Source organism: Saccopteryx bilineata, chromosome 2 (genome assembly GCF_036850765.1).
Source record: "Saccopteryx bilineata isolate mSacBil1 chromosome 2, mSacBil1_pri_phased_curated, whole genome shotgun sequence".
NCBI classification, from domain to species: domain Eukaryota; kingdom Metazoa; phylum Chordata; class Mammalia; order Chiroptera; family Emballonuridae; genus Saccopteryx; species Saccopteryx bilineata.
Genome location: NC_089491.1, coordinates 176,185,350 through 176,203,280, shown reverse-complemented (window position 1 = coordinate 176,203,280; position 17,931 = coordinate 176,185,350). Strand labels below are relative to the sequence as shown.

Below are 17,931 nucleotides of genomic sequence, written 5' to 3'. Positions count from 1 at the left end.
AGATGGCCTCAGAGTGCAAGTTGCTAATGAAGTGGATCACATTTTTTACAATATGAAAGTTAGGAAGTGGTCCACACCAGAAGAAATCAAGAAAAGAAGGAAGGCTGTCATTTTTTGTCTCAGTGTAGACAAAGAGTACGTCATTGTAGAAGAAGGCAAGGAGATCTTGATTAGAGATGCTGATGTTAACCATGACAGGTCCTGTCAAGCATTTTGTGGGGATGCTTCCTGAGAAAGATTGCTGCTATACTTTGTGTGATGCAAGCTTTGAATCCAGAAAAGAGGATTTGATGATTTGGGAGGGGGGCATTAGAGCAAGCACCTCTGAAAAGTAAAATGATCTATGTGAGCTTCAAGGATGCAATCAAAAAGAAATCTCAAGGTATAAAACACGAATGTCAAACAAATGGGTCGAAGACCTCAATCAGGCTTGTATTGCTGAAAAGCTAGATGGATCCTTAATTGTAGCTTTTTTTTTTTTTTTTTGTATTTTTTCTGAAGCTGGAAACGGGGAGAGACAGTCAGACAGACTCCCGCATGCGCCCGACCGGGATCCACCCAGCACGCCCACCAGGGGCGATGCTCTGCCCACCAGGGGGCGATGCTCTGCTCCTCCAGGGCGTTGCTCTGCCGTGACCAGAGCCACTCTAGTGCCTGGGGCAGAGGCCAAGGAGCCATCCCCAGCGCCTGGGCCATCTTTGCTCCAATGGAGCCTTGGCTGCAGGAGGAGAAGAGAGAGACAAAGAGGAAGGAGGGGGGGTGGAGAAGCAAATGGGCGCTTCTCCTATGTGCCCTGGCCAGGAATCGAACCTGGGTCCCCCGCACGCCAGGCCGATGCTCTACCGCTGAGCCAACCGGCCAGGGCCTAATTGTAGCTTTTGAAGGTCGCCCTGAGTAGATCATCATTCAGTGCCATAAAAGTTTCCATGTTTAATGTTATCTTGCTATATAAGTAAAGCAAATATGTTTTTAAGCCAGGGTCTAAGAGGAAGCTATCTTGGCATCTGTTAGAGTAAATGAAATATTCTATAAACAATGTGCAAACAGCCCTAAATAGATTGGAAATCTGAAGTTAAAAGTAAAAAAGGAAAGAAAGAATAGCTAAAAACTTTCAAAGTTTGGTAAAAGACAGAGATTACAAGAAACTCTGTAAACCCCAAACTGGCTAAACCTAAACTGACACACCCTAAACTGCTAAAAACCAAAGACAAATGTGAGAGAAAATAAAGGCATTTTCAGATAACTGAAAGCATTTACTATTAACAAATCCTCACTGAAGAAGCCATAAAGAAAGACAACATGCTTCCCGCTGAACTTCTTCTCTAGCATGCGTACCAGCCAGACCTGGATTTTCTGGAAAGACTTCAGCTAAAGAACTGGAACAAAGATGATAATACCTTTCCAACTACTACCAACTTCAATTTCCTACTTAAAACAAATCCCCAGTTTCAGTTCACAGCTTCCCTTGTCAACACTCAGGTGTAGCGTTGGGTGCAACATTCCGTGGGAACTTGTCAGCCCAGGACTCCTGAATTTTGTTACAGTGTCACCCCAGTAAATGCAACTTTTGAAAAAAGGCAACAAGCCCTGGATGGGTAGCTCAGTTGGTTAGAGTGTCTTCCCAATGCCAAGATTGCAGGTACCATCATGGTCAGGGCACATACAAGAATCAGAGTGAATGCATGAATAAATGGAATAACAAATTGATGTCTCTGTCTCCCCTTTCCTCCCTCTATAAAATTAATAATTTAATAATTATAAAATCCATAATGTTTTGTATGAAAGTGACACTATTCTTACATTACTATTCATGAAACATGTACAGGATGAAAAGGATTAGTGTGACAGTGAGGGCACACTTGTGTATCAGACCACATATAGTTCATTTTCACAGTCACCAGGCACAGCATCATTAGCTCCATTTTTCAAAGAAGATAAGAGACTTTAAGCAACTCACCATATTTACATAGCTAGTAAGTCGTAGCTGGAACTTGAAGTCAGAATATGTGAACTTCACAGCTCAGAAACAGGAGAGCAGCAGAGCATTGTGGCATTGTGGGAAATGGATGATCTAGCACACAGTCTGTACGTGTGTTCACATGAGTTCTCCTTAGACCTCCTTGACAATCCGGATGTTGTCACATGAGTGAGTTCATTCCCATTTGCCAATGACTGAGGTTTGGAAAGTTACTTACAAAGCCTTGCTGAAACATCTTCAGGTATCATATTTTGCTAGCATTGTTCTTGTTAACAGGTCACCTTAGGGTGGACCTGTAGGGTCGTTATTTAAATGTTACACAAATAACTGAAAGATTTCAGTTAAAATTAAGGTGACCAACTTTTTTACAATGAAAAGGAGGACAAAAATAAATTGAAGAAAATAATATCGTAAAAGAAACATTTTATTCATTGCAACAATAATACACTATAATATAATAAATGCATAAAACATTTGTAATATTTTATATTGTAATTATGCTTACATGCCTATTATTTTTTAATAATTGTAAGAAAAAAGGACTCAGATACAAATATGTTACATCACACGCAATGGATTGACTCTGCATTAATCAAATACAGATATTTACAGATTAGTCTTCCAATATCAAAAAGGAGGCCATGTAGGAGGACACTTTTCGAGGGAGGACGGAACCTACAAAAGAAGGACTGTCCTCCCTAAAGGAGGACAATTAGTCACCTTAGTTAAAATTCCCTTAGTTCAGTAATTTACTTATGTTCCTTGGGCTACCAAGGAGAAACCTGGGAGTGCACATGGAAAGAGAGAGGGCAGGAATATCCAAGTGTACTTGACACCCAGAGGGGGTTATTTTGTTTACACCCTTCTCCTGTCAAGGTGTTGTTGGGCAAATGAGTTTGTAAAATTTGTATTTTTTGAGTTTGCTCACTTTTATTGTTTAAAAATGGTGCTGGGCAGCCACATGTGTGCTTGCCCGCAGAGCAGGGCAGTTGATTGCAAATTGCAGAATACATTCCTGCTTGGGAGATGCCATTGTTTTGCTAAATAGTTTGCTGGAGACCTTCTTTGTGGATCCAGGTAGTTTTGCAGGGAGTGCAGAGAGAATGCAGAGTGCTGAAGAAGAGCCAGTTTTGCAGAGAGAGGAGTGCAGATGGGGAACCAGAGCCCAGGGGCTTTGCAAGCTCTGCTGAGACTGGGGGGGCCTTTGATTCTAGGAGGAACCTGAGAAGATTCTCCTGGTTGTGGACCTGGAGAATGCGTCAGGGTTTTGGAAGCCCTGAATGAAAGGGAAGTGTTTATCCTGTGTGTTTGCCTGTCAGCCAGTGCGAGACTTTAATAAAAGCCCACCATTTTTTTTGATTCACTGTTTCTTTACTGTCTGTCGGAATTCAATGAGAACCTGCATGGCCACAACGACGGCGGCCACAGACCATACGGGTGTCTTCTCATTTATAAACATGTAATAATCAGTTGTAATAATTTCCTTAACTCATTCTATTAAAACCAATAATTAACATTTAAAAAGAATAAATTTCAATTTTGAAGACATTCAAATATAGTAAAACATTTCATAGACAAACTAAAACCCTGAACTTTAACAAAAATATTTCACCAGTAGTTCTCACAGCCCGGTTCCCACTGTTTTACATTTTAAACACAAGTGACCACTGAGATAAAGGACCACAGCCAGCCAATTTACATAAGAAAACAAGCCCTGAGTAGGTCTGGTCCCGAGATCACTCGGGGGAGGGGGGGGCAGCTCTCAGGCAACACCTCCCCCAGGCCGGCGATGCTCCTTCCTCTTTTTCATCTACCAACCCCAAGGTGTTCCCCGCCCCCGAGAGCGCCAGGCCCACCCACAACCAGAGGCCCCGCCCACGCAAGTTCCGGTCCACACCCCGCTCGGACCAGCATCCTTGAGTCTTATAGCTCCACCCCTCTGGACACCGTCCACAGAGGCCTAGATCCGCTCCATCCCAGGCGGGGCCTCAGACCCATGGCACCCCTCGCCCGCCTGGGCCCCCCTTGAACCCCGCCCCTCTCCAGTCCCCGCCCCGCCCCTCTCTGCCCCGCCCGCGACCTATGTCCAGGCCTCTTTTTCCAATGACATCCCGGAAATTGACGAACCTGCAGAATTCGCAACTCTAGGCCCCGCCCCTGAGTTAGCGTCATCTACCCGCGCCACTGCCGGAAGTTTGGTCCCAGTGATGGGGACCGCCAACCCTGCAGTCAAGATGCTTGCGGGTTCCGGGAAGTGATGGATGAGCAGGCTTATGAACATGGTGCGCAGAGTCGCTTTGGGCGCCGTGCACTGCAGGAGCAGCGGGCTCGGCATGTTCTACGCCGTGAGGAGGGACCACAAGGCCGAGGTCTTCCTGGCCTGGTGAGTGAGCCGCGCCTCCCGGGAAAGTGTTGACAGGATTGTTTTTCCAGAGACCCCCCCAGATTCTAGCTTGGTCGGAGTCTGAGGAACGCCTTGCGGTGCTAGCTTACTGTCTGGCTGGCACAGCGTATGCGACAGGGCTGGGCAGACCAGGTAAAGCGTGTAGACCAGGGGTCCCCAAACTTTTTACACAGGGGGGCAGTTCACTGTCCCTCAGACCGTTGGAGGGCCGGACTATAAAAAAAGCTATGAACAAATCCCTGTGCACACTGCACATATCTTATTTTAAAGTAAAAAAAACAAAACAGGAACAAATACAGTATTTAAAATAAAGAACAAGTAAATTTAAATCAACAAACATTAGTACTTTAATGGGAACTATGCTCCTCTCACAGACCACCAATGAAAGAGGTGCCCCATCCGGAAGTGCGGCGAGGGCCAGATAAATGGCCTCAGGGGGCCGCATGTGGCCCGCGGGCTGTAGTTTGGGGACCCCTGGTGTAGACCATGACTTTGCCCCGAAGAGCGGGCAGCTCCAGCCTTTTTCACACTGTTGCCAACCGAGGAAGAGAATCCCCTAAAAGGGGGAAAAGTGATAGAGATAGGGAGGAGGGAGTAACAGTGCCCTTTGTTCCAGAGGTGACTGCAGAGGACCCCTTTTCTGCCGCCAGGTTCAAGAAGTTTGCCACAGAGAAGGAACCCTGGTCCTTCGTCAGAAACTCTGAGGACCCCCGTGGTCCAGAAGGTAGTCACTGCGCAGCGCTGTGCCTTTGTAACCTCCTCAGAGCCCGTTCTGTCCCAGATGACACTTGACCTATAGAGCTATCTAATGAGCAGGTAGAGGAGATGTTACAACTATTAACATTCCTCCATTTTACAGACTAGGAAACAGTCCAAACACAAGGTAGCTGTGGTTCCGTCACTAACAGTATCAGAGTCAAGCCAGGATTCAGCCCTCTTGTTCCACTCAGTGCCCTCACTGTCGTTCCTCCTTAAAAAAAAAAAATGCTTCCTCGCCCCCTGGTGGGCGTGCCGGGTGGATCCTGGTCGGGCGCATGCGAGAGTCTGTCTGACTGTCTCTCCCCGTTTCCAGCTTCAGAAAAATACAGAAAAAAAAAAAAAATGCTTCTTGCAGGTGAACCATATCCTTGACCACAGACTAGTTTTGCAAGATTTGCAGATAAATAAATATATTGAAAGAGTTGTGTAAAACCATAATGTTAGGCCATAAATGTTCTGACGTCTCGATTCCAGTAAAGCCCTCAGGATGGAAGCTGCCTTAACAACCATTGAAAAAGGCCAACATAACTTAACACATTCTTCTGCTTTTTATAAACTGCTTCACTGAGCACTCTCTCCCTAAATTGTTCCAACGATAACTGAAAGCATGTTTTGCTTCTGTAAAACTGCTTTGGCTAGGAGCTCGTTTCCCACTTCTTTTTTTGCCTTTAAAAAAGCAAACTCCTGAGTTTGTTCCAGGCCGCATGATTTGATTGAGGTCTCTGTGCGGTCACCGGCTTAAAAATAAAGACTTTTAATTTGACCATTTAATTGTGTGGTGAAAGAGTTTGTTTCCTTAACTGTCCAGATACAACACTGGTATTGGATTGGATGGACTACAGGGTTAAAGTGAGGAATGTAGTGCTTTTCACAGCATAATACACCTGTTTGAGGGTCCCTTTATATTTAAGACAGTTGCACAGTCGAATTACCTCCCATTTCACATATTACAGAAAGTATGAGTGGTTGAAGTTGAAGGCTCCCTTAAGGGACATCAGGTTTGCAGGACAAAGGGTGACTGCTTTAGAGCACAGAGGTTTTTTGTTGTTTTGTTTTTGAGAGAGAAAAGAGGGAGGGGGGTAGAGAGAGAGGCAACAACTACTCTAGTTATTCCACTTTAGAGCACAAAGTTTTTTTTGTTGTTTGTTTGTTTTGTTTTGTTTTTTAAGCTGGAAACAGGGAGAGACAGACTCCCGCATGCGCCCGACCGGGATCCACCCGGCACGCCCACCATGGGGCAACGCTCTGCCCACCAGGGGGCAGATGCTCTGCCCATCCTGGGCGTCGCCATGTTGCGACCAGAGCCACTCTAGCGCCTGAGGCAGAGGCCACAGAGCCGTCCCCTGCGCCCGGGCCATCTTTGCTCCAATGGAGCCCTGGCTGCGGGAGGGGAAGAGAGAGACAGAGAGGAAGGCGCGGCGGAGTGGTGGAGAAGCAAATGGGCGCTTCTCCTGTGTGCCCTGACCGGGAATCGAACACGCTAGGCCGACGCTCCACCGCTGAGCCAACCGGCCAGGGCTGAGCACAAAGTTTTTAAAAACAGATCTTAGCCTACCTTGAAGAAGTGATTTTTCATGAACTTTATTTGCAAAGTTGATTTTATTTTATTTTTTCACTAAAGTAGATTAAGACTGAGCAAAGGGGGCCCTGGCTGATTTGCTCAGTTGTAGAGCATTGGCCAGGCTTGTGGAAGTCCCAGGTTTGATTCCTGGTCAGGGCACACAGGAGAAGCGCCATTTGCTTCTCCACCCCTCCCCCTCTCCTTCCTCTCTATCTCTCTCTTCCCCTCCTGCAGCCAAGGCTCCAGTGGAGCAAAAGTTGGCCTGGGTGCTGAGGATGGCTCCATGGCCTCTGCCTCGGGTGCTAGAATGGCTTCTGCTAGCAATGGAGCAACGCCCTAGATGGGCAGAGCATCGCCCCCTAGTGGGCATGCCGGGTGGATTCCGGTCGAGTGTGTGCATAGGTCTGTCTGACTGCCTCCCCGCTTCTAACTTCGGAAAAATACAAAAAAAAAAAAGACTGAGCAAAGGGTAGTTTTAATCAGTTTGAAGTTGAGTAGTCTCTAGTGCCCACTAGGTGCTCAAGGATGGAATGGCTGCTCCTTTCAACTGTCATGACAATCTGGACAAAGCAGAATTCAGAGGCAGGTGGTGCTAGGAATCTACCTGGAAAGGCTGGTTTTCCAGGCAGGGGAGAGCATCACTCATACATTTGCTCTGTCTCCATCTCCCCAGCACCTTATTTATTTATTTACTTACTTATTTAAAGACTTTATTTACTGGTTTTTGGAGAGAAACAGGGGTAGAGGGGGGACAGGAAGCATCAACTTGTAGTTGCTTCTCTATGTGCCTTGACTGTGCAAGCCCGGGATTTCAAATTGGTAACCTCAGCATTCCAGCTTTATCCACTGCACCACCACAGGTCAGGCTCCCCAGTACCTTTTAAAGGAGTTCTGATGTGACAGTTTCATTTTCTATTTGGATGGAGAAATCAGTTTGGACAGGAAGCAAACTGTTGTTTGGAAGTCTGTCTTGATTGGGTTGTTAATATTTCCTGATCACAGGTTGTTTTAACCAATTAGTAATTTATTCATATCTCAAGTCTTTCAACACAAGGAAGTTTCTGTTGATTAAGTTCTCTAAATATTAAGGCAAGCTATTTCTTTATATCTATGAATCTATCTTTCTTAAAAGTTTGCAAAGGCCTCCTAGTCAGTGACTTACCTTGGAGATTGCAGGTTCAGTTCCAAACTGACTCAATAAAGTGAATTCCATGGGTTTGGTTTCCCAGTGCATGGAAAAGTAATATTGACACTATACTGTAGTCTACTGAGTTATGTCTAAAAAACAGTGTGCTAATCTTAATTAAAAATGCCCTATGGCTCACCATCATCCTAGCCTTCAGCAAGTTGTCATCTTTTTGCTGAGGGAGAGTCTTGCCTCAGTTGATGGTGTTGATGGCGCTGACTGATCAGGGTGGTAGTAGCTGAAGGTGGAAGGTTGGGCTGGCTGTGCAGTTTCATAAAATCAGACAATGGAGTTTGCCACATGGACTGCTTCTCCTTTCATGAACATTTCTCTGGAGCGTCTGATGCCATTTGATAGCATTTTCCCCACAGCAGAACTTTGAACATCAGAGTCCTTTCAAAACCGCCACTGCTATATCAACAAAGTTTATGTTGTATTCTAAACCCTTTGTTGTCATTTCAGCCATTCTTTTGTGTGTGTGTGTGTGTGCATGTGTGTGCGCGTGTGTGTGTGTGTGTGACAGAGAGAGGGACAGTTAGGGACAGACAGACAGGAAGGGAGAGTGATGAGAAGCATCAGTTCTTCGTTACAGCACCTTAGTTGTTCATTGATTGCTTTCTTATATGTGCCTTGACTGTGGGGCTACAGCAGACTGAGTAACCCCTTTCTCAAGCGAGTGACCTTGGGGTCTCGAACCTGGGTCCTCCACGTCCCTGTCCGACGCTCTATCCACTGCGCCAGCCACCACCTGGTCAGGTTCAGCCGTTTTCACAGCATCTTCAGCACGAGTAGTTTCCATCTCTAGAAATCACTTTCTCTGCTCGTTCGTAAGAAGCAACTCTTCATTTGTTAAAGTTCTGTCATGAGATTGCAGCAGTTCAGTTTCATCTTTAGTCTCTACTCCTAACTCTAGTTCTCTACTATTTTTTCTTTTTTTTAAGACTTTATTTATTTATTTTAGAGGGGCGGGGGCCAGACGCATCAACTCTCATACGTGCTTTGATCAGGCAAGCCCAGGGTTTCAAACCAGCGACCTCACCATTCCAGGTTGATGCTTTATCCATTGCACCACCATAGGTCAGGTACTAGTTCTCTAGTTTCTATACAAAATTTTCTTCTTTGCTTTTCTGGGGAAAGAACCTCTCAGATTTTCAAAATCTCTGTGCTCTGGAAGGGTTCATGATCCTTGGTGTCTCTGCAGTTTCCATCAAGACCAGATTTTTTTTTTTTTTTGTATTTTTCTGAAGCTGGAAACGGGGAGGCAGTCAGTCTCCCACATGTGCCCAACTGGGATCCACCCGGCATGCCCAGCAGGGGGCAATGGTCTGCCCATCTGGGGCGTTGCTTTGTTGCAACCAGAGCCATTCTAGCACCTGAGCCAGAGGTGGAGAGCCATTCAGCACCTTGGAGCCATCCTCAGCGCCTTGGCTGCGGAAGGGGAAGAGAGAGAGAAAGGAAGGAGAGGGGGAGGGGTGGAGAAGCAGATGGGCGCTTCTCCTGTGTGCTCTGGCCGGGAATCGAACCCGGGACTCCTGCATGCCAGGCCAATGCTCTGCCACTGAGCCAACCGGCCAGGGCCAAGACCAGATTTATTTTTTAGCAGAAGCTTTGCTCTTCTCTACACATTACCCTTATCAGGCTTGTCCTCGAAAATTTAGAATAATTTCCCAGGACATCAAAGTTTGAGATGGTGTGACTGTCTCACATCATATCATGCCCTTTCTATAGGGCCCACACAGAGAGTATTTTTAAGTCTGATTTAGTGCCACTAAGTGACTCACTGAATTTCTGGATTCTTAATCATTTTGTGTTGGATTCATTGTTTCTGGCCTCTGAGCAGAACCTGTCTTCCATCAGGGAAGGAAGATAAACATGTACAAAAATTACAAGTGAAAGCCAACAAGTGACTCCGTGAGCCCCAGGCTAATGGTGAAGAGGAGAACTCAGAGCCATGTGCAGAGCATGTAAAACCAGAACACGGAGGCAGCCCTCCCGTTTGGAAGGACGTGTTCTCTTATATGGGTATGTCTGACTGAGTTATTTTATTATTATTTTTTAAAGTATTTTATTTATTTTTTAAATTTTACTTACTGATTTTAGAGAGAAAGGAAGGGAGAAAGAGAAACATTAATCTGTTCCTTTATGTGCCCTGACCGTGAATTGAACCTGCAAGTTTTTTTTTTTTGTTTGTTTGTTTTTTTCTGAAGCTGGAAACAGGGAGAGACAGTCAGACAGACTCCCGCATGCGCCCGACCGGATCCACCCGGCACGCCCACCAGGGGGCGATGCTCTGCCCATCCTGGGCGTCGCCATGTTGCGACCAGAGCCACTCTAGCGCCTGGGGCAGAGGCTAAGGAGCCATCCCCAGCGCCCGGGCCATCTTTGCTCCAATGGAGCCTTGGCTGCGGGAGGGGAAGAGAGAGACAGAGAGGAAGGCGTGGCGGAGGGGTGGAGAAGCAAATGGGCGCTTCTCCTATGTGCCCTGGCCGGGAATCGAACCTGGGTCCTCCGCACGCTAGGCCGACGCTCTACCGCTGAGCCAACCGGCCAGGGCTGAACCTGCAAGTTTTGCATATCAGGACAACACTTTAACCAACTGAGCTATCTGGCCAGAGCTTTTTTTCTTTTCCCTTATCGATTTCAGAGAGAGAGAGAGGAGGGGTTGGGGGACAGAAGCATCAACTCATTGTTCCACTTAGTTGTTCCATTTAGTCATATACTCATTGGTCGTTTCTTGTCCTGACTGAGGTGGGGGCGTGAGAGATAGAGAAGCATCACCTCACTGTTCCACTTAGTTGTTCCACTTAGTCATGTACTCATTGGTTGTCTCTCATATGTGTCCGGACTGGGAGTTGAACCCTCAACCTTGGTGCACCGGGAGGACACCTATCCACTGAGCAACCTGACCAGGACTATTTTTTTTTTATTATAATTTTATTTTTTAATGGGGTGACATCAATAAATCAGGATACATATATTCAAAGATAACATGTCCAGGTTATCTTGTCGTTTAGTTATGTTGCATACCCATCACCCAAAGTCAGATTGTCCTCTGTCACCTTTTATCTAGTTTTCTTTGTGCCCCTCCCCCTTTCCCTTTCCCTCTCCCCCCTCCTCCCCCCCTAACCACCACACTCTTATCCAGGGGTCCCCAAACTACGGGCCCGTGGGCCGCATGCGGCTCCCTGAGGCCATTTATCTGGCCCTCTCCGTGCACTTCCGGAAGTGGCACCTCTTTCATTGGTGGTCAGTGAGAGGAGCATAGTTCCCATTGAAATACTGGTCAGTTTGTTGATTTAAATTTATTTATTCTTTATTTTAAATATTGTATTCCCGTTTTTTTTTTTTTTTTTTATCTTTCTTGAAGCTGGAAACGGGGAGAGACAGTCAGACAGACTCCCGCATGCGCCCGACCGGGATTCACCCGGCACGCCCACCAGGGGCGACGATCTGCCCACCAGGGGCGATGCTCTGCCCCTCCGGGGCGTCCCTCTGCCGCGACCAGAGCCACTCTAGCGCCTGGGGCAGAGGCTAAGGAGCCATCCCCAGCGCCCGGGCCATCTTTGCTCCAATGGAGCCTTGGCTGCGGGAGGGGAAGAGAGAGACAGAGAGGAAGGAGGGGGGGTGGAGAAGCAAATGGGCGCTTCTCCTATGTGCCCTGGCCAGGAATTGAACCCGGGTCCCCCGCATGCCAGGCCGACGCTCTACCGCTGAGCCAACCGGCCAGGGCCCCGTTTTGTTTTTTTTTTTACTTTAAAATAAGATATGTGCAGTGTGCATAGGGATTTGTTCATAGTTTTTTTTTTTATAGTCCGGCCCGCCAACGGTCTGAAGGACAGTGAACTGGCCCCCTGTGTAAAAAGTTTGGGGACCCCTGCTGTTATCAATGTCTCTTAGTCTCACTTTTATGTCCCACCTACGTATGGAATAATGCAGTTCCTGGTTTTTTCTGATTTACTTATTTCACTTCGTATAATGTTATCAAGATCCCACCATTTTGCTGTAAATGATCCGATGTCATCATTTCTTATGGCTGAGTAGTATTCCATAGTGTATATGTGCCACATCTTCTTTATCCAGTCGTCTATTGACGGGCTTTTTGGTTGTTTCCATATCCTGGCCACTGTGAACAATGCTGCAATGAACATGGGGCTGCATGTGTCTTTGCGTATCAGTGTTTCTGAGTTTTTGGGGTATATACCCAGTAGATGGATTGTTGGATCATAAGGTAGTTCTATTTTCAGTTTTTTGAGGAACCACCATACTTTCTTCCATAATGGTTGTACTACTTTACATTCCCACCAACAGTGTATGAGGGTTCCTTTTTCTCCACAGCCTCTCCAACATTTGCTATTACCTGTCTTGTTGATAATAGCTAATCTAACAGGTGTGAGGTGGTATCTCATTGCAGTTTTGATTTGCATTTCTCTAATAACTAAAGAAGATGAGCATCTTTTCATATATCTGTTGGCCATTTGTATTTCTTCCTGTGAGAAGTGTCTGTTCATGTCCTCTTCCCATTTTTTTTATTGGATTGTTTGTTTGTTGTTGAGTTTTATGAGTTCTTTGTATATTTTGGATATTAGGCCCTTATCTGAGCTGTTGTTTGAAAATATCATTTCCCATTTAGTTGGCTGTCTGTTTATTTTGTTATCAGTTTCTCTTGCTGAGCAAAAACTTCTTAGTCTGATGTAGTCCCATTCATTAATTTTTGCCTTTACTTCTCTTGCCTGTGGAGTCAAATTCATAAAATGCTCTTTAAAACCCAGGTCCATGAGTTTAGTACCTATGTCTTCTTCTATGTACTTAATTGTTTCAGGTCTTATGTTAGATCTTTGATCCATTTTGAGTTAATTTTAGTACAGGGGGACAAACTGTAGTCCAGTTTCATTCTTTTGCATGTGGCTTTCCAGTTTTCCCAGCACCATTTATTGAAGAGGCTTTCTTTTCTCCATTCTGTGTTCTTGGCCCCTTTATCAAAAATTATTTGACTATATATATATATGTGGTTTTATTTCTGGGTTTTCTATTCTGTTCCATTGGTCTGAGTGTCTATTTTTCTGCCAATACCATGCTGTTTTGATTGTTGTGACCCTATAATATAGTTTGAAGTCAGGTATTGTAATACCCCCAGCTTCATTCTTTTTCTTTAGGATTGCTTTGGCTATTCGGGGTTTTTTATAGTTCCATATAAATCTGATGATTTTTTGCTCCATTTCTTTAAAAAATGTCATTGGAATTTTGATGGGAATTGCATTAAATTTGTATATTGCTTTGGGTAATACGGTCATCTTCATTATATTTATTCTTCCTAACCAAGAACAAGGAATATTCTTCCATCTCATTATATCTTTTTCGATTTCCCTTAACAATGGTTTATAGTTTTCATTATATAAGTCCTTTACATTCTTTGTTATGTTTATTCCTAGGTATTTTATTTTTTTTGTTGCAATCGTGAAGGGGATTATTCTTTTGAGTTCGTTCTCAGTTGTTTCATTGTTGGCATATAGAAAGGCTATTGACTTCTGTATGTTAATTTTGTATCCTGCAACCTTACTGTATTGGCTTATTGTTTCTAGTAGTCTTTTTGTGGATTCTTTGGGGTTTTCGATGTATAGGATCATATCATCTGCAAAAAGTGATACCTTTACTTCTTCTTTTCCGATATGGATGCCTTTTATTTCTTTGTCTTGTCTGATTGCTCTGGCTAGAACCTCTAGTACCACATTAAATAAGAGTGGAGAGAGTGGACAACCCTGTCTTGTTCCTGATTTAAGGGGGAAAACCTTCAGTTTTGTGCCATTTAATATGATGTTAGCTGATGGTTTATCATATATGGCCTTTATCATGTTGAGATATTTTCCTTCTATACCCATTTTGTTGAGAGTCTTAAACATAAAATTGTGTTGTATTTTATCAAAAGCCTTTTCTGCATCTATTGATAAGATCATGTGGTTTTTGTTCTTTGTTTTGTTGATATGGTGTATTATGTTAACCGTTTTATGTATGTTGAACCATCCTTGAGATTCTGGGATGAATCCCACTTGATCATGATGTATTATTTTTTTAATATGTTGTTGTATTCGATTTGCTAGTATTTTGTTTAGTATTTTAGCATCTGTATTCATTAGAGATATTGGTCTGTAGTTTTCTTTTTTTGTGCCATCCTTGCCTGGTTTTGGTATGAGGGTTATGTTGGCCTCATAAAATGTGTTTGGTAGTATTGCTTCTTCTTCAATTTTTTGGAAGCCTTTCAGTAGAATAGGAACCAAGTCTTCTTTAAATGTTTGATAAAATTCGCTGATATAGCTGTCAGGTCCTGGACTTTTATTTTTGGGGAGGTTTTTAATGGTTTTTTCTATTTCTTCTCTACTAATAGGTCTGTTTAGGCTTTCTGCTTCTTCTTGACTCAGTCTAGGAAGGTTGTATTGTTCTAAGAATTTATCCATTTCTTCTAGGTTGTTGAATTTAGTGGCATAAAGTTTTTCATAGTATTCTACAATAATTCTTTGTATATCTACGGTGTCCGTGGTGATTTCTCCTCTTTCATTTTGGATTTTGTTTATATGAGTTCTTTCTCTTTTTTCCTTGGTAAGTCTTGCCAAGGGTTTGTCAATTTTGTTGATCTTTTCAAAGAACCAGCTCCTTGTTCTATTAATTTTTTCTATAGTTTTTCTGTTCTCTATTTCATTTATTTCTGCTCTGATTTTTATTATCTCCTTTCTTCGGCTGGTTTTGGGTTGTCTTTGTTCTTCTTTTTCTAGTTCCTTAAGGTGTGAAGTTAAGTGGTTCACTTGGGCTCTCTCTTGTTTGTTCATATAAGCCTGAATTGATATGAACTTCCCTCTTATCACTGCTTTTGCTGCATCCCATTGATTCTGTAATGTCGTATTGTCATTTTCATTTGTCTGTATATATCTTTTGATCTCTGCACTTATTTCTTCTTTGACCCATTCATTTTTTAAAAGTATGTTGTTTAGTTTCCACGTTTTTGTGGGATTTTTTTCCTCTTTTTTTGCAGTTGAATTCTAGTTTCAAGGCTTTATGATCAGAAAATATGCTTGGTACAACTTCGATTTTCTGAATTTGCTGATGTTGTTTTTGTGGCCCAACATATGGTCAGTTCTTGAGAATGATCCATGTACACTAGAGAAAAATGTATACTCAGTCACTTTGGGATGAAATGTCCTGTAGATGTCTATCATATCCAGGTGCTCTAGTGTTTTGTTTAAGGCCACTATATCTTTGTTGATTCTCTGTTTGGATGACCGATCTAGAGCCGTCAGTGGTGTATTGAGGTCTCCAAGTATGATTGTATTTTTGTCAGTTTTTGTTTTAAGGTCAGTAAGTAGCTGTCTTATATATTTTGGTGTTCCTTGGTTTGGTGCATATATATTAAGAATTGTTATGTCTTCTTGATTCAGTGTCCCCTTAGCCATTATGAAATGCCATTTTTGTCTCTTGAGTACTTTTGCTGTCTTGTAATCAGCATTATCAGATATGAGTATTGCTATGCCTGCTTTTTTTTGGATGTTATTTGCTTGGATTTTTGTTTTCCAGACTTTTACTTTGAATTTGTTTTTATCCTTGTTACTTAGATGAGTTTCTTGTAGGCAGCATACAGTTGGATTTTCTTTTTTAATCCATTCTGCTACTCTGTGTCTTTTTATTGGTGAGTTTAATCCGTTTACATTTAGTGTAATTATTGACACTTGTGAGTTCCCTATTGCCATTTTATAGATTGCTTTCTGTTAGTTTTGTGTCTTGTTTGATCCTTCTCTTTCATCTTTCTATCTTTTGTTTTTATTTGGTTGTATTCCATACATCTTTCCTCTGTTGCTATCTTTTTTAAATCATGTGCTTCTGTGGTGGTTTTTTCAATGGTGGTTACCTTTAAGTAATGAAAAGGGTTCCTACCCTGTTCATTGTAGCGCACTATTTTGTGAGTACTTTTGCACTCCATTGTCCTTTGCTACTGTTAATCTCCATCCTCTCCTCCCCCTTCCTTTTTGTTGTTGTCACAGTTTAAATTTGGTTTTATTGTGTTCTTGGAGCTTTTACTTGTGGCTTTGTTTTTTTTTTTTTTGTTCTTCGTATCTGATTGGAGAACCCCCTTTAGTAATTCCTGGAGTGGGGGTTTTCTGATGATAAATTCCCTCATCTTTTCTGTATCTGTGAATGTTTTTATTTCTCCTTCATATTTGAAGGATAGCTTTGATGGGTATAGTATTCGTGGCTGAAAGTTCCTCTCTTTCAGGACTTTAAATATTAGGGTCCACTCTCTTCTAGCTTGTAGAGTTTCTGCTGAGAAATCGGATGATAATCTAATGGGCCTTCCTTTATATGTTGTATTCTTCTTTTCCCTGGCTGCCTTGAGAATTTTTTCTTTGCCGTTCGTTTGTGCCAATTTCATTATGATGTGCCTTGGAGTAGGTTTGTTGGGGTTAAGAAAACTCGGAGTTCTGTTTGCTTCTTGAATTTGAGGCTTTAGTTCTTTCCACAGGCTTGGGAAGTTCTCATCTATTATTTGTTTGAGTATGTTCTCCATTCCATTTTCTCTCTCTTCTCCCTCTGATATACCTATTATTCTTATGTTATTCTTTTTGATGGAGTCAGATAATTCCTGTAGGGCTATCTCATTTTTTAAAATTTTTGAGTCTCTTTCTTCTTCTCTCTGTTGTGCCTCAAGTTGCTTGTCTTCTATTTCACTAATCCTACCTTCTCTCCGGCCTGTTCTATTAGCTAAGCTTGTTACCTCGTTTTTCAGCTCATGTATTGCGTTTTTCATCTCTGTTTGATTTGTTTTTATAGTTTCAGTTTCCTTGGAAATATATTCTTTGTGTTCATTGAGTTGTTTTCTGAGCTTCCTAAATTGCCTTTCTGTGTTTTCTTGTATATCTCTGAGTATTTTTAGGATTTCTATCTTGAATTCTCTGTAATTTAGTTCCAAGGTTTCCAATATATTAAATTTTTTCTCCATAGATTTTTCCTCATCTATCTGTGTTACCTCTCTTTCTTTTGTATCCATGATATTCGATTTTCTCTTCCTTAATGGCATCTGAGGGTGGTTTTGTTGATAGTATTAATGAGATTTAATAAAGAATAAAAAGTGGCCCTGGCCAGTTGGCTCAGCGGTAGAGCGTCGGCCTGGCGTGCGGGGGATCCGGGTTCAATTCCCGGCCAGGGCACATAGGAGAAGCGCCCATTTGCTTCTCCACCCCCGCCCCCTCCTTCCTCCCTGTCTCTCTCTTCCCCTCCCGCAGCCAAGGCTCCATTGGAGCAAAGATAGCCCGGGCGCTGGGGATGACTCCTTGGCCTCTGCCCCAGGCACTAGAGTGGCTCTGGTCGCGGCAGAGCAACGCCCCAGAGGGGCAGAGCATCGCCCCCTGATGGGCAGAGCGTCGCCCCCTGGTGGGCGTGCTTGGTGGATCCCAGTCGGGCACATGCGGGAGTCTGTCTGACTGTCTCTTCCTGTTTCCAGCTTCAGAAAAAAAAAAAAAAAAAAAGAATAAAAAGTTAAAAAAATAAAAATTAAAAATTGAAGTTTTTTTTAAAAAAATAAAGAAAAATAAAATAAAGTAAAAAATTTAAAAAAAAGGAAATTATTCCCCCCCTCCTTTTTTCCTCTCCTCTTCTCTCCCCTCTTTCTAGAGGAAATCTTGTGGTGAACTGTGAATTATATTGTACTAAATAGAACAAACAATGCCTGTACTGGAGGGCCTGAATTGGGGAGAAGTAATAAAGGGGCAAAAAAAAGGGGGGGTATGGACCCACAAAAAGCAAATAAGGAAAAAATTTGGGTCAAGAATAAAATGATTTGCTTATAAGTATTGGTTGACTAAGAGTTATGATGAGAGGAATAAGAGGGAAACAGGAAAATGGGGGGACAAATTAAAAAATTACTATTGTATTTAGTGGAACAAGAACTAGATAAAATGAAGAGCCAGGGATGGGAGCACTGCTAGTGAGTTAAAAAGGTGAAGTAAAAACCCCCCAAAATGCCACAAACATAAGTTTGAGTCCCAGCTAAGATAATTTGTTCG

At 43.1% G+C, this 17,931-nt stretch overlaps 1 protein-coding gene and 1 pseudogene across 17 annotated transcripts in view; both read left to right on the top strand.

The window, feature by feature from the left end:
• Positions 1–52: 52 nt before the first annotated feature.
• On the top strand, positions 53–3,898 carry LOC136322384 (destrin pseudogene; annotated as a pseudogene).
• Positions 3,899–4,059: 161 nt separating this feature from the next.
• Positions 4,060–17,931, top strand: part of LOC136325035 (ribonuclease H1-like) — a 62,847-nt gene continuing 48,975 nt past the window's right edge. For 2 of the 17 annotated variants that reach the window (XR_010729189.1, XM_066258730.1), the window contains exons 1-3: positions 4,063–4,347; positions 5,001–5,106; positions 9,746–9,910. Coding sequence is in view for 7 of the 17 variants with exons in the window: in XM_066258730.1 (XP_066114827.1) it covers positions 9,840–9,910 (71 nt within the window). In the remaining 10 variants the exon portion in view is untranslated. Of the gene's footprint in view, positions 4,362–5,000; positions 5,107–9,745; positions 9,911–17,931 lie in introns of all 17 variants that reach the window. The other 15 variants (XR_010729193.1, XR_010729192.1, XR_010729190.1 and 12 more) reach the window with 11 other exon arrangements.